This window comes from Pseudophryne corroboree, chromosome 1 (genome assembly GCF_028390025.1).
Source record: "Pseudophryne corroboree isolate aPseCor3 chromosome 1, aPseCor3.hap2, whole genome shotgun sequence".
In the NCBI taxonomy this organism is placed as follows: domain Eukaryota; kingdom Metazoa; phylum Chordata; class Amphibia; order Anura; family Myobatrachidae; genus Pseudophryne; species Pseudophryne corroboree.
In genome coordinates this window covers 70,407,574-70,423,921 of record NC_086444.1, presented here as the reverse complement: position 1 = coordinate 70,423,921, position 16,348 = coordinate 70,407,574, and the positions used below count along the sequence as shown (strand labels likewise).

General features: G+C 47.1%; 1 protein-coding gene and 1 non-coding gene across 6 annotated transcripts in view; both read right to left on the bottom strand.

Moving 5' to 3' along the window:
* The window catches only part of ZFR (zinc finger RNA binding protein), a 176,985-nt gene extending 161,678 nt beyond the window's left edge, over positions 1-15,307 (bottom strand). For 2 of the 5 annotated variants that reach the window (XM_063960523.1, XM_063960537.1), the window contains exons 1-3: positions 15,150-15,304; positions 3,210-3,335; positions 2,235-2,316 (exon numbers count right to left, since the gene is read on the bottom strand). In XM_063960523.1, the coding sequence (XP_063816593.1) occupies positions 2,235-2,316; positions 3,210-3,246 (119 nt within the window). In that variant the 5' untranslated portion in view covers positions 3,247-3,335; positions 15,150-15,304. Of the gene's footprint in view, positions 1-2,234; positions 2,318-3,209; positions 3,336-15,012; positions 15,094-15,149 lie in introns of those variants that run through there. The other 3 variants (XM_063960555.1, XM_063960531.1, XM_063960545.1) reach the window with 3 other exon arrangements.
* Positions 2,018-2,149, bottom strand: LOC134932681 (small nucleolar RNA SNORA66). The gene has a single exon (XR_010179450.1). It is a non-coding gene; the product is annotated as a small nucleolar RNA SNORA66 (small nucleolar RNA).
* Positions 15,308-16,348: the final 1,041 nt, after the last annotated feature.

Genomic DNA, 16,348 nt, shown 5'->3' with positions numbered 1-16,348 from the left:
CAGATGCTGGAGGGGGGGGGGTCCGGCCGTGCTGACCGATCAGCAGTCAGTAGGGGAGAGTGCAGGGAGGCAGAGGGACCTTCCAGTCCCTCTGACAGCAGCAGCGGAGGGAAGTTTCCCTTCCCTGCCGCTGCTAACACACTCTGACTGGTCGCATCCTGTGAGACCATGCCAGGTAAGACACTTGCAGGCATGGTCGCATGGTTGTATCTATGTTCCCTTCGTGATCAGGACCAGGAAGTGACAGCACGAGAGGGCAGTAGATAACTTCCGCCCTTACAGCGCCTAAATGTTTTCTCCGTTCGTTTTGAGGTTATTTTGTTTTTTCTATGCACCATTGGACCCCGCGGACTCGCTTCGTTCGCCACGCTTCAGGCTGGGTGTCTTCCTCCGCCGCCACAGGTTACTACTCTAGTTTGTGACATGGACCCCAGGGGCTTACGGGAAAGGTCCTCTCCACGAAGGGAGACTAGAGGCTACCATGGTCGCCCAGGCAAGTGGTTAAAGGCTACTGCCCTGATACACAGTAAGGATGAGTGACCAGGAAATGCACTGTAGAGTGTACAAAGGCTAGTTCCTAGTCTCCATTAAATGCTCAGCGATTCAGCTATTAAGAAAGCAAAAACCTTAATAGAACAAGTGGTCTGAAACATTTAATGACAACATGAAATCAGCGGTTTACAGTCAATTCACTGGGCAGCTGATAAAAGCGCGGTACAAAGCAATATGTCAGAGCTGAGACACAGGCAGAGATAAGAAACCACTGAAGGCAATGGCGTTGTAATTTGTTAGGAAAGAAGCTAAAACCTCTGAGACACTACCCACATAGCGTGTAAGCATTTTACATAAACAGAATGTAAATACATGTTAAAAGTAATGAGTCATTAATATACAGAGCACTCACCAATCAGGTACAGGTTGAGTATCCCATATCCAAATATTCCGAAATACGGAATATTCCGAAATACGGACTATTCCGAAATACGGACTATTTTGAGTGAGAGTAAGATAGTGAAATCTTTGTTTTTTGATGGATCAATGTACCCGAACTTTGTTTAATACACAAAGTTATTAATAATATTGTATTAAATGACCTTCAGGCTGTGTATATAAGGTGTATATGAAACATAAATGAATTGTGTGAATGTAGACACACTTTGTTTAATGCATAAAGTTATAAAAAATATTGGCTAAAATGACCTTCAGGCTGTGTGTATAAGGTGTATATGTAACATAAATGCATTCTGTGCTTAGATTTAGGTCCCATCACCATGATATCTCATTATGGTATGCAATTATTCCAAAATACGGAAAAATCCAATATCCAAAATACTTCTGGTCCCAAGCATTTTGGATAAGGGAGACTCAACCTGTATTACAAAAAACATAAGTTTAAAAAAAAAAAAAAAAAAACATTTTACATTACGCTCATTTTTTAGCAAGTACAAAAAAATTCCCAAAGCCTCCATACAGCAGTGCACGGAGAACGCTCATACGGAATGAAATCACATAGTACTGAGCAGTAACGCTTTTGGAATGAAATGGGGTAACAGGCTCTAAGTGAAAAGGACGTCAGGAAGAGTGTACATGTATTGGTTCGCTGACCTATCTTAGACCAGTGATGGGGAACCTTTTGCACTCCCGCTGTTGTTGAACGACACATCCCAGCACACCCTGCTACAGTTTTGCTATTTGGCCATGCTAAAACTGTAGCAGGGCATGCTGGGATGTGTCGTTCAACAAGAGCTGGAGTGCCAAAGGTTCCCCATCACTGTCTTTCAAGTGTAAGCGCACAGATACTAAACATGTAAACACATGGGGCCTGATCCGTAGCAATGTTTCCAATGGAATGAGAATGTATTGCAGACAAAAGGCTAATGGGATTATACACATATATGCGATCGCACACCCCACTTACACAGGAGCAGCTGTCATCATTCACCACTTACATTCTGCTTGTATATGGCCCCCAGAATGCATAGGCAGGATGACTGTGATGCCTGATGAATGGGGCACAGTGTGTGCTGGCATAGAAGCAGTGATCAGTCACATAACTGAGGATCGGGCACTCCCAGAACCAGGTTTATTATAGCAAACATGTTCCCCTTGCTCCAGCAACAACATGCTGTGCTAGTGATCTTGTTTGCAAGAACTAATTTTACACCGCCATAACAAGTTCAATGGCATTATACAAAACAGCATTATTGGTGAGAATAAGAATCGGTGTGTATTACCTGTACTGCGCAGCACCACCATGGGTAAATCCAAAGTAGTTGCCAGTAGCCATTTTGGCTTCTTCACCCAGCCGGCTGGGCACTGATATGAAACAGAATAAAAAATTAAATAACAGAATGCAGGCATTACCAATCCCAAAGGCACATTCTGACAATAATAGTGATTGTGATCTATGAACAGAAGGTAAGATCTCCACTTGCTAGATTTTACAATCTAAGGGGTCAATTCAATTTTCCGACAGTTAATTCCCGGCAATATTCAACTCAGCTCATGTTAAGTTGGTGAATGCCGGTACTCCCGGACTTAACTGGTTGATTTGCCGGGAGAATGGGCATTCTCAGAATTAACTGCCCGGCGCGATGCCGATTCCCGGCAGAATCAGCCTCGCGCCGGCCGCACTTTCGTTGGATTTCCTCTCGCATCCCCCAGGGAGAGAGAAGAATTCCCGACAATTGAGTGTCATTTGGCACTGTATTGAATAGCACCGGGAGCTAATTCCCGGCACTAGTCAACTGTCGGAGTGAATCGACCCCATAGTCTGAATGTAACTAACAACATAAAAGCCACTTGGGGTCTATTTATGTAAAATAAAATAAGTCCACAACAGTTGGATATTTATTTTAAATAGACCGATTTATTTTAAATAGACCGAAGTATACCTCAAGCGGGTGTAGTATGGTATGCCGGCGGCCGGGCTCCCGGCGACCAGCATACCGGCGCCGGGAGCCCGACCGCCGGCATACAGACAGCGTGGCAAGTGCAAATGAGCCCCTTGCGGGCTCGCTGCGCTCGCCACGCTGCTGGCACGGTGGTGCGCAACGCTATTTTATTTTCCCTGATAGACTGAAGACCACCCCCTCAAGCATGCGGTATCTTCACATCATAAAGGTAATGTAAAGAAATGCCTGGAAGAACACAATACAGAGACAGCATGGCACAGCTCACTGAAAGAGAATCAATCTGAAGGTACTTACCATAGGTGAAGGAAACTACAGGGCATATAGGAATCATGGGTTCTTCTTTTTCTTGGCAAACCAAACGATTTTATTGCCTGTTCATAACTTACAGGAACAGCTGTGAGAACGATTTTGGTGCAAAACCTGTGAAGAGAGGTGCAAATGCTTTTAGCAAGGAGGAACTGCAGGACGGGGGCTGAAAGCTGCTTATTCTAATCTGCTGTCTTAGTCCTGTCTGCACAGTGCTGAGGAGGAGGATAAGATATCCGGAGAGGCAGCTTTCTCTCATCACAGGGTAAAGAGAAAGGTCATGTAACAGTTTGTAGCAAACCCAAATGATGAACCAACCAAGGCAGGCACAGAACGCAGATACATGACTGCTGGCATCAATGTCTTACACGACTGTGCCACATTGAGGGGGGGTCATACAAATACTGGCCTAACAAATCTAAAGAGAGGACATTGGGGGCAATTCAACTGTATTGCACGCCTGATTTCCCGACTAAAGTGGCGGGAGATTGCAAGGCGCAATTTAATTGTTCTTATCGCGCCATTCACGCTCAAACAGGGCAAGTTTAGCCGCATAAAGCACCCGACCAAGTTCTGGGCGTGACAAAATTTGGAAAAGTGATCAATTTTAACATAAAATTGCTATTAGATATAAATGGTAAGAACAGATATATATATATATATATATATATATATATATATATATATATATATATATATATATATATTTTCCAGCATGTCAGGCGGCACTCTGTTTGCAGATGGAATAACCATTAATGCCGGTGCCCTCCACGGGGAAGCAGGACGGAGCCCCTTCCAAATGTATAACAGTCAGGCGGCACTCACGGCGGAAAAAAATGAAACAGACGCCTTGCAAAGCTGTCAACGTTTCAATGTATAGACAAATGCTGATGAAAATTTATTTGTCTATACATTGAAAGCTTTGCAAGGCGTCTGTTTCATTTTTTCCGCCGTGAGTGCCGCCTGACATACATATATATATATATATACATACATATATATATATATATACACACACACACACACACACACACATATATACTTTTTAAAGTTTTGATGTTTCAGGACACAAACCTACTTATTGATTAAAGGGGTTTGCGCTCTGAAGTATCGATCCATACAGACTTTGTCAGCATTGAATCTTGGGTTGTTTAGCCTAATGGGCTCTACACATTATCCGACTGGAGCAGAGGTGCCCGACGGTCGACCTGGCGGCAGGGGTGACAGGGGGAGTGAAGTTTTACTCCCTCTGTAACCTGGCTCCATAGCCCTGCATGTTAATATGAATGATATTGTCTGGCTTGCAGGTATGAACGAGCCAGCACCAACGATGAACGAGCGCAAGGCCGCATATTGTTCATAGTTGGTGCCTACACACTGAAAGATATGAATGATATTTCGTTCACATTTTTCAGTGGCATCGGTAAATGTGTAGGGCCTACTAGAGTGCCATCCACTTTTCTTCTCACATTTGTTTTCCTTCACAGGACTAGACTTCTTCCTTCTTCACATTATCAGGACCAGAGATCCTTATGACACTGCTCTCCCTTTGTGTCCAATTACATAGATATCCTGACTTTGGGGGGATTCAAGTAGCCCTGTGGCTACAAGTACCCCGTAATGAGAACTGCTGTTGTAAAACATCATTCCAAGGTGACATTGAGGGGAATAAACTTTAGAAGGCGGCAATGTTGATGGCATTCACACACATGTACAGTCCCTATACTGTCACTGACCTTCAGAGGATTCACATTGTAAGCAAAGTATTTTATGCAACCAACATTATTATTTTATTATTATCCTTTATTTATATGGCGCCACAAGGGTTCCACAGCGCCCAATTACAGAGTACATAAACAAATAATCAAACAGGAAAACCGCAACTTACAGTTGATGACAGTATAGGACAATAGGACAAGTACAGGGTAAATAAACAGTTACATCAGCAGATGACACTGGAATAAGTATCAGGTGGCAGAAGACTGCTGGAGATTATTAAAGTAAGAAAAAGGATAAGCACATGAGGGAAGAGGGCCATACTCATGAGAGCTTACATTCTAAAGGGGAGGGGTAGACAGACAGGGGTGACACAGACGAGGTACATAGAGAGCGTGGAACAGAGGGTTAGGATGAGATTTGGCTGGGTTTGGTGAAGAAGTGGGTCTTGAGAGCCCGTTTGAAGCTTTGTAGAGGTGGAGAGTCTGAAGGGGAGAAATAGGGAATTTCATTCCCATTGGGACATTTTGAACCAGGCGAGGAGATATTTTACATTATTTTAAATGTCTCCAAATAGCTAGTTGAATCATTTCACTCACCTGTTCTAAGATGAAATAACGTGGGTTTAAATGTATGCAATCAGAATATACAGAATTACACTATGCATACTACAATCCCACTCCAGTAATGGTTAAATTTTCCCTGCTGAAGTACAAGTTTAACTGTTGCTGTAATCTATTACAATATGAAAGCTCATTATGTAGGTCTCCATACTATTCTGCCAGTCACGAGCAGGGACGGACATATGAAGATAACAAGCTAGAGAATAATATGGGAGAAATCTATACTTTCAACAAACAAAACTTCAGAAAATGTAGACAACTTTACAAAACTTGTAGCAATAAGCCACAGGAGACCCTAATCTACACTTATTCTGCTGATCCAATGCAACGAAGAATAAAGTAGTAGTGAAATGAGAACACTATCAGGATCCCGGCAGCCGTAATTCAGACAACAGAATCCCAACAGCCAGGATCCCAAAGGTTAGTATTAACGGCCGCCTTAGGTTTAGCCAGCAGTACGGGGTTAGGTTTAGGCACACTCAAGGGGGGGTTAGGGTTAGGTTGCAGAGAGGAAGGGCGGGGGGTTAGGCACCACAGGGGATAGCTAGGGTTAGGAACTAAGGGGGGAGGGTTATGTTTTGGCTTCTGAAAACCAGGGTTTACGCACCACTGGGGGAGGTTAGGCACCAATAGGGAATGTTAGGGTTAGGCTGCGGACAGAGAGGGTTAGAGGGTAGGGGAGGAAGGTACCCAATACACCCCGTCTGCATTGCCACGATCGGGATGTCGGCGTTGGGATACTGACCGACAGCATCCCAACCACCGGCTTTTAATACTCTACACCCCGATGTTTCCCTGTGGAAACCCTATGCACCCTGCTGCAGAAAATCAAGTGCATTTTAGAGTGATGTCAAGCACCCACCAATGCATTCTAAAGGTGCATACACATGGTGCGATATCACCATGTGATTTTGACTATATAGTCAAAATCGCAAGGAAAGTTAGTGCATATCGCACCATGTGTATACAGCTTGCGACACCGATGCACGCTGCTGCGGCGTCAGTATCACAAGAGCAAAATAGACTGTGCAGGCAAGTCATAAGGTGCGCACAGTGCGATGTAACCTTACCATTTGGACAATATAGTCAAAATCGTAAAGGAAAGTAAGTGCAAATCGCATCATGAGTACACATCTTGTGTTACCGATACTGTGCAGGCAAGTCATAAGGTGCGCACAGTGCGATGTAACCTTACCATTTGGACAATATAGTCAAAATCGTAAAGGAAAGTAAGTGCAAATCGCATCATGAGTACACATCTTGTGTTACCGATACTGTGCAGGCAAGTCAATCTTGACTATATTGTGCACAATCTAGTACACAATGGGGTCGATTCAATGAATAGCGCCGGGAATTAGCTCCCCACGCTATTCAATTCAGCTCCAGTTAAGTCGGCGATGGCCCGTTCTCGCCGACTAAACAGGTTGAATTGTCGGGAGAACGGGCATTCTCCAAATTAACTCCCCGGCGCGAGGCTGATTCCCGACAGAATCAGCCTCACGCCGGCCGCGAGGCAGCACTTTTGTCGGGTTTCTTCTCTCATGCCCCGGGGATGAGAGAAGAATTCCCAACAATTGCGGGTAACTAGCAGCTGAATTGAATAGCGTCGGGAGCTAATTCCCGGCGCTATTCATAAGTTGCCGAATTGAATCGACCCCAGTGTTGTCAAAACTGGCACTTAGTCACAATCTCACATAGTCAAAATCTCTTGGCGGTTCAGTGCTCCGGGGAAATCAGGGGAGCAAAGTCAAAATCGGAGATAGTCCACATCTCACCATTTGTATGCACCGTGGGAGCTTTTCATTCAGTGGGATGGATCCAAGATTGGCAGTATCTGAACGATATATAATTTTTTTTTTTTTTAGATTTGTGCCAAATACAAATTTTCAGTTCCATCTGTTATGCATTACTCTATAAAATTATAGAAACGTATAAACCTGCTTACATCCAGCATTTTAACTGGAGAAAGCAAGATTTTTGTTTCTCCCAACTGATAAGTACAGAGAAAATCACAGATTCTCTGCTTTTTCATATAGTCATATTCCTGCAGGCCCCACGGGTAACAATAAACCAGTATTTATAATGATTAAAGAAGCTTCACTTCTCATCGGTTGGTCAAAACAAAAAGCCATCTCTGGATGGCGTTATGTGCCTTACCATCTTCCATGGAGATCGCACTGGTGAGCTCAGCTACTGCGCATGTGCAGCCATACTGCTAACACACGCACAGTATCGACTGACTGGGTTTGGGTGCATGTGCCAACAGGTAAGTGACCAGAGCTGACTACCCTCTTGTACCTATGCGTGGTCTTACTGGCTCATCAATGCACTATGGAATTCAAAGCAGGAAAAATAAGAATTTACTTACCGATAATTCTATTTCTCGGAGTCCGTAGTGGATGCTGGGGTTCCTGAAAGGACCATGGGGAATAGCGGCTCCGCAGGAGACAGGGCACAAAAAGTAAAGCTTTCCGATCAGGTGGTGTGCACTGGCTCCTCCCCCCATGACCCTCCTCCAGACTCCAGCTAGGTACTGTGCCCGGACGAGCGTACACAATAAGGGAGGAATTTTGAATCCCGGGTAAGACTCATACCAGCCACACCAATCACACTGTACAACCTGTGATCTGAACCCAGTTAACAGTATGATAACAGCGGAGCCTCTGAAAAGATGGCTCACAACAACAATAACCCGATTTAGTTAGCAATAACTATGTACAAGTATTGCAGATAATCCGCACTTGGGATGGGCGCCCAGCATCCACTACGGACTCCGAGAAATAGAATTATCGGTAAGTAAATTCTTATTTTCTCTATCGTCCTTGTGGATGCTGGGGTTCCTGAAAGGACCATGGGGATTATACCAAAGCTCCCAAACGGGCGGGAGAGTGCGGATGACTCTGCAGCACCGAATGAGAGAACTCCAGGTCCTCTTTTGCCAGGGTATCAAATTTGTAGAATTTTACAAACGTGTTCTCCCCCGACCACATAGCTGCTCGGCAAAGTTGTAATGCCGAGACCCCTCGGGCAGCCGCCCAAGATGAGCCCACCTTCCTTGTGGAATGGGCCTTAACAGATTTAGACTGTGGCAGGCCTGCCACAGAATGTGCAAGTTGAATTGTGCTACCAATCCCACGAGCAATCGACTGCTTAGAAGCAGAAGCACCCAGCATTGTTGGGTGCATACAGGATAAACAGCAAGTCAGATTTCCTGACTCCAGCCAACCTGGAAACTATATTTTCAGGGCCCTGATAACATCCAGCAACTTGGAGTCCTCCAAGTCCCTAGTAGCCGCAGGTACCACAATAAGCTGGTTCAGGTGAAACGCTGACACCACCTTAAGGAGAAAACTGGGGACGAGTCCGCAGCTTTGCTCTGTCCGAATGGACAATCAGATATGGCTTTGTGAGATAAAGCCGCCAATTCTGACACTCGCCTGGCCGAGGCCAGGACCAACAGCATGGTCATTTTCCATGTGAGATATATCAAATCCACAGATTTGAGTTGTTTAAACCAATGTGATTTTTTAGGAATCCCAAAACTACGTTGAGATCGCCCAGTGCCACTGGAGACATCAAAGGGGCTGTATATGCAGTAATCCCTTAACAACTTCTGGACTTCAGGAACTGAAGCCAATTTCTTTCTGGAAGAAAATCAACAGGCCAAAATTTGAACCTTAATGGACCCAATTTGAGACCCATAGACACTCCTGTTTGCAGGAAATGTAGAAATTAACCTAGTTGAAATTCTTCCGTGGAGCCTTCCTGGACTCACACCCTGGCACATATTTTCACCTAAGTGGTGATAATGTTGTGCGGTCACCTCCTTCCTGGCTCTGACCAGGGTAGGGATGACCTCTTCCGGAATGCCTCTTTCCCTTAGGATCCGGCGTTCACCCGCCTTGGCGTCAACGCAGTTGCGGTAAGTCCCGGAACAGACACGGTTCTTGCCGAATCAAGACCCTTCTTAGTATCTCTTGAAGTTCCGGGAACCAAGTCCTTCTTGGCCAAACCGGAGCCACGAGTATAGTTCTTACTCCTCTCCTTCCTATCATTTTCAATACATTGGGTATGAAAAGCAGAGGATGGAACACATACACCGACTGGTACACCGACGGTGTTACCAGAGCGTCCCAGCTATTGCCTGAGTGTCTCTTGACCTGGCGCTTCAGGTGGGACGCCATCATAACCACCTTTGGTCTTTCCCAACGGTTTACAATCATGTGGAAACTTCCAGATTAAGTTTCCACTTTTCCGGGTGGAATTCATTTATGCTGAGGAAATCTTCCCAGTTGCCCACTCCCGGAATGAACACTGCTGACAGTGTTATCACATGATTTTCCGCCCAGCGAAGAATCTGTCATTGCCCTCCTGCTTCTTGTGTCGCCCCGTCTGATAACGTGGGCGACCGCCATTATGATGTCCTACTGGATCAGCACCGGTTGACTTTGAAGCAGGAGTCTTCCTAGGCTCAGAGCATTGTAAATTGCCCTTAGCTCCAGTATATTCATGTGGAGAGAAGTCTCCAGACTTGACCACACTTCCTTGGAAATTTTTTCCCTGTGTGACTACTCCCCAGCCTCTCAGGCTGGTATCCGTGGTCCCCAGAACACAGTCCTGAATGCTGAGTGTGCTGCCCTCTAAAAGATGAGCACTCTGCAGCCCCCACAGAAGAGACACCCTTGTCCTTGGAGACAGGATTATCCGCTGATGCATCTGAAAATGCGATCCGGACCATTCGTCCAGCAAATCCCCTGAGATCTGCCGAATGGAATCGCTTCGTAAGAAGCCACCATTTTTCCCAGGACTCCTGTGCATTGATGCACTGATACTTGGCCTGGTTTTAGGAGGTTTCTGACTAGGTCGAATAACTCCTTGGCTTTTTCCTCCCGGAGGAACACCTTTTTCTGGACTATGCCCAGAATCATTCCTAGGAACAGCAGACGTATCGTCGGAAAACAGCTGCGATTCTTGGAATATTTAGAATCCAGTCGTGCTGTCGTAGAACTACTTTAGATAGTGCTCTTCCGACCTCCAACTGTTCTCTGGAACTTGCCCTTTTCAGGATATCGTCCAAGTAAGGGATAATTTAGATGCCTTTTTTCTTTGAAGAAACATCTTTTCGGCCATTACCTTGGTAAAAGGCCCGGGGTGCCGTGGATAATTCAAACGGCATCGTCTGAAACTGATATTGACAGTTCTGTACCACGAACCAGAGGTACCCTTGTTGAGAAGGGCAAATTTGGACATGGAGGTAATCCTTGATGTCCAGGGACACCATATAGTCCCCTTTTTTCCGGTTCGCTATCACTGCTCTGAGTGACTCCATCTCGATTTGAACCTTTTATGTAAGTGTTCAAAGATTTCAGTTTAGACTATGTCTCACCAAGCCGTCTGGCGTCAGTACCACAATATAGTGTGGAAAAATAATACCCTTTTCCTTGTTGTAGGAGGGGTACTTTGATTATCACCTGCTGGATATACAGCTTGTGAATTGTTTCCAATGCTGCCTCCCTGTCGGAGGGAGCCGTTGGTAAAGCAGACTTCAGAAACCTGCGAGGAGAAGATGTCTCGACTCTCCAATCTGTACCCCTGGGATAATACTTGTACTATCTAGGGGTCAACCTGCGAGTGATCCCACTGCGCGCTGAGACTCTTGAGACTACCCCCCCACCTTGAGTCCGCTTGCACGGCCCCAGCGTCATGCTGAGGACTTGGCAGACGCGGTGGAGGGCTTCTTTTCCTGGGAAGGGGCTGCCTGCTGCAGTCTACTTCCCTTACCTCTATGTCTGGGCAGATATGACTGGCCTTTTGCCTGCATGCCCTCATGGGAAAGGAAGGATTGAGGCTGAAAAGACGGTGTCTTTTTCAGCTGAGATGTAACTTGGGGTAAAAAGGTTGGATTTCCCAGCTGTTGCCGTGGTCCCCAGGTCCGATGGACCGACCCCAACTAACTCCTTCCCTTTATACGGCAATACTTCCATGTGCCGTATGGGATCTGTATCACCTGACCACTGTCGTGTCCATGACATCTTCTGGGTGATATGGACAACGTACTTATCTTGATGCCAGAGAGCAAATATCCCTCTGTGCATCTCACGTACATATATATAGAATGCATCCTATTAAATGCCCTATATGAATAAAATATTTTCAGTCAGGGAATCCGACCAAGCCAACCCAGCACTGCATCTCCAGGCTGATGGCGATCGCTGGTCGCAGTATAACCACCGTATGTGTGTATATACTTTTTAGGATATCTTTCCAGCTTCCTATCAGCTGGCTCCTTGAGGGCGGCCGTATCTGGAGACGGTAACGCCACTTGATAAGCGTGTGAGCGCCTTATCACCCTAAGGGGTGTTTCCCAACGCGCCCTAATTTTTGGCGGGAAAGGGTATAACGCCAATATTTGCTATCGGGGTAACCCCACGCATCATCACACACTTCATTTTATTTTATCTGATTCAGGAAAAACTACAGGTAGTTTTTTCACTCCCACATAATACCCTTTTTTGTGGTACTTGTAGTATCAGAAATATGCAACACCTCCTTCATTGCCCTTAACGTGTGGCCCTAATGAGAAATATGTTTGTTTATTCACCGTCGACACTGGATTCAGTGTCCGTGTCTGTGTCTGTGTCGACCGACTGAGGTAAATGGGCGTTTTTAACGCCCCTGACGGTGTTTCTGAGACGCCTGGACCGGTACTAATAGTTTTTCGGCCGTCTCACGTCGTCAACCGACCTTGCAGCGTGTTGACATTCTCACGTAATTCCCTAAATAAGCCATCCATTCCGGTGTCGACTCCCTAGAGAGTGACATCACCATTACAGGCAATTTCTCCGCCTCCTCACCAACATCGTCCTCAACATGTCGACACACACGTACCGACACACAGCACACACACCGGGAATGCTCTGACAGAGGACAGGACCCACACTAGCCCTTTGGGGAGACAGAGGGAGAGTTTGCCAGCACACACCAAAACGCTATAATTATATAGGGACAACCTTATATAAGTGTTTTCCCTTATAGCATCTTTATATATCTCAATATCGCCAAAATCAGTGCCCCCCCTCTCTGTTTTAACCCTGTTTCTGTAGTGCAGTGCAGGGGAGAGCCTGGGAGCCTTCTCTCCAGGCTTTCTGTGAGAGAAAATGGCGCTGTGTGCTGAGGAGATAGGCCCCGCCCCTTTTTCGGCGGGCTCGTCTCCCGCTATTTAGTGAATCTTGGCAGGGGTTAAATATCTCCATATAGCCTCTGGGGGCTATATGTGAGGTATTTTTCGCCAAAAAAGGTTTTCATTTGCCTCCCAGGGCGCCCCCCTCCCAGCGCCCTGCACCCTCAGTGACTGCCGTGTGAAGTGTGCTGAGAGGAAAATGGCGCACAGCTGCAGTGCTGTGCGCTACCTTTAGAAGACTGCAGGAGTCTTCAGCCGCCGATTCTGGACCTCTTCTTACTTCAGCATCTGCAAGGGGGCCGGCGGCGCGGCTCCGGTGACCATCCAGGCTGTACCTGTGATCGTCCCTCTGGAGCTGATGTCCAGTAGCCAAGAAGCCAATCCATCCTGCACGCAGGTGAGTTCACTCCTTCTCCCCTAAGTCCCTCGTTGCAGTGATCCTGTTGCCAGCAGGACTCACTGTAAAATAAAAAACCTAAGCTAAACTTTCTCTAAGCAGCTCTTTAGGAGAGCCACCTAGATTGCACCCTTCTCGGCCGGGCACAAAAATCTAACTGGAGTCTGGAGGAGGGTCATGGGGGGAGGAGCCAGTGCACACCACCTGATCGGAAAGCTTTACTTTTTGTGCCCTGTCTCCTGCGGAGCCGCTATTCCCCATGGTCCTTTCAGGAACCCCAGCATCCACAAGGACGATAGAGAAAAGGTCCTACGCATCAGCAGTACCCCGATGCCAGGCTGCCATAAACCACCTGCCGCAGAGGAAGGATTATGCAGAACATCTCCGGCGGGTGACGTTTTTATAATCAAAGAGCGGTGTGAAAAGCATTGAAATGTGCCGATATTTTACACTCACACACTTCGGCAACAACGTGCATACTAAACAAAACAGAGGGTCAATTTAATAGCTCTCGCCTATGGGTCTGTACGGGATCTTCTTTGCTCCAGACTCGCTTGGGGCGATATCAGGGAGCGCGAAGTGGTGCTGATGTTTGGGGTTTCCACGCAACAGCAACTTTCCTTCCTCGTGGCAAACTGAAAACTAAATTGACCCCACAACGAGGAGGTGCATCCATCCGCTTAAAAAGAGTAGACGTGAGCAAGCAGCGAAGTTGCCCATGGCAACACATCAGATTCTAGCTAACATTTATCAAGAACATTCTATAAAATTATAATAAGCTGATCGGCTGCGATCAGTAACTTCTCCTCTCTTTAGAAGACTTCATACATCTCCCCCATAAGCGGATACAAAATCTCAAGCACCAATGCCTGCAAAGGTATTCATATCCGGTTCCAGCAACAGGAGCTCAGCGATCGCTGTGTTCTTGAGTCAATATCCCCTTACAAGTGTAACACTACTGCTGTAATAAGGTTACCAAACAGTATATGTCTACACTGACCTTCAGGAGGCGATACCTATCACCGTTAACCTATCCCGTCATCCAATACTATACCCGCTGAGCTAACTTCAGTTTCACATCAGTGAGTTTCAATTACCAGTTGTATTATAACAGACATCTCTTGCATCTCAGTAAGGGGATGTCCAGTTAAACCACGCTGCAAACGCCAGTAGATCTGCAAAGACGCTGACCATGGCATGCCAATGAAACAGGACTGATACGCCTCCATTCTGTAAACGTTCCAACCCGCCGCAGCCTGTCAATCAGACTGCAGCATCCAGGGCACTGAAAGTGATACCGCAGAACGAAACCTGTACGTACACAGTGCGTCATCAGCGCAACTCTAACCATCGGAAACGTGCATTAATGTGCGTCTCTTAATCAGGCCCAGTGTGTCATCCCTGTGGGAGAAATTATTCCCACCAGCAGCTACAAAGTTCACATTAATTTCCTGGCAATGTGCCACGATGCCGGGTCGGTCACTTATGGCAACGGCAGCATCCCAAGTCTCCCTAAGCGTTTCTAGGTGATCTGAGGCAAAACTTTAGCAGTGCCAGAATGGCAAGCAGCACAGATATTGGGGAAATTGTGTTCCCTCATTAGATTGTATATTCATATGTGCAAAACCGTCTATGCCTCACATTAGTCCAGTGTGGTGTGATTACAGCTCCCTCTGTGGGCCGGGTAGGGCATTACTGTAGGCCACATTAGACAATGGGCCAGCTAGGTCCAGGTTGTCCCAGCAGTTTAAGTGCACAGCCACCTGCTCACCCAGCGCCATCTTCCGCCCATCCCCCCTCTCCCTCTGCCCACAGCCATCCCGGGTGATACCCGGGCCACATGACGGGCGCAGCGGTCACTGAGGCATCACCCACCTCGGGTGCTTGTGAACAGGCCGGGCGCGGTGACGTGAGGCGGGGATGCTGCTGCTCCCCTCCCCTCGCACGGTCCCCACTACAGCGGCCGCTCCTGCCTCCCCCGCACCAGCAGCCGCTCTCCATCCCTCTCTCACCTGTCTGATCTCACACCCGCGTCCGACTCAACCACCGCAAATGCTCTCCAACAGGAACTGACGTGCACCGGACCGCGATACTGAGAGAGCGAGGCGGGAGGAGGGGGAAAGCGTGACGACACACCGCGGCAATGCGTAACGTCGGCGGCGGCCATCTTACGGTTGGCATGGGGATAGCCGACATCAACTGGGCCTACTCAGAGCGTTCCCGCGGCCAAGATGTCACCTGCCAACCAGTGGCGTCAGGACGCAAGGGACGTCCGCTCACGTGGTCTCACTACTGCTGGGAATATTCTGGAAGAAAGTGCAGCAGTCACACACAGCAGGGGGTAATTCCAAGTTGATCGCAGCAGGATATTTGTTAGCAGTTGGGCAAAACCATGTGCACTGCAGGGGAGGCAGATATAACATGTGCAGAGAGAGTTAGATTTGGGTGGGTTATTTTGTTTCTGTGCAGGGTAAATACTGGCTGCTTTATTTTTACACTGCAATTGAGATTTCAGATTGAACACACAACACCCAAATTTAACTCTCTCTGCACATGTTATATCTGTCCCCCCTGCAGTGCACATGGTTTTGCTCAACTGCTAACAAATTTGATGCTGCGATCAACTCAGAATTAGGCCCACTGTGCACTGCGGTGTAAAGTGTTGTCCTAGTACCATTACCTCAGTTATTGCAAGCTATGGGGTATATTCAATTGAAGTTAAAAACTGCTGTCTGTCGAAAAGACGTCAGTTTTCAACTTTTTAAGGTTGAATCCTGATTCGACCTATTCAATGTTTAGCTAAATTTTTCGACAAGTCGATGAATTCGACTTGTTGAAAAGCACATGGATCGGCGGAATAGCTGCCGATCCACGTGCTTGTGTCGCGGACCCATTTTCGACCATCTCAGTCCGACATCAAAATGCTGTCGGACTAAGATGCGGCCCAGAGGAGGGGGGAGCCGCAGGGACAGCCGGCGGGCATACAGGGAGATCAGCGCTACAGTAGCGCTGCAGCTGGACTGGATATCACTCAGCCGCCCGTCCTCACGGCAGCTTCTACCCGGCTCCAGCTAGCGCTGATCTACCTGTATGCCCGCCGACTACCCCCGCTGGTCTCCCCGCGGCTCGCCCCCCTTCTCCTCCTCTGGGTCCCATCTCAATTCGACTTGAAAAAGTCGAATTAAGATGGGAATTGAATAGGGGTTGTCGG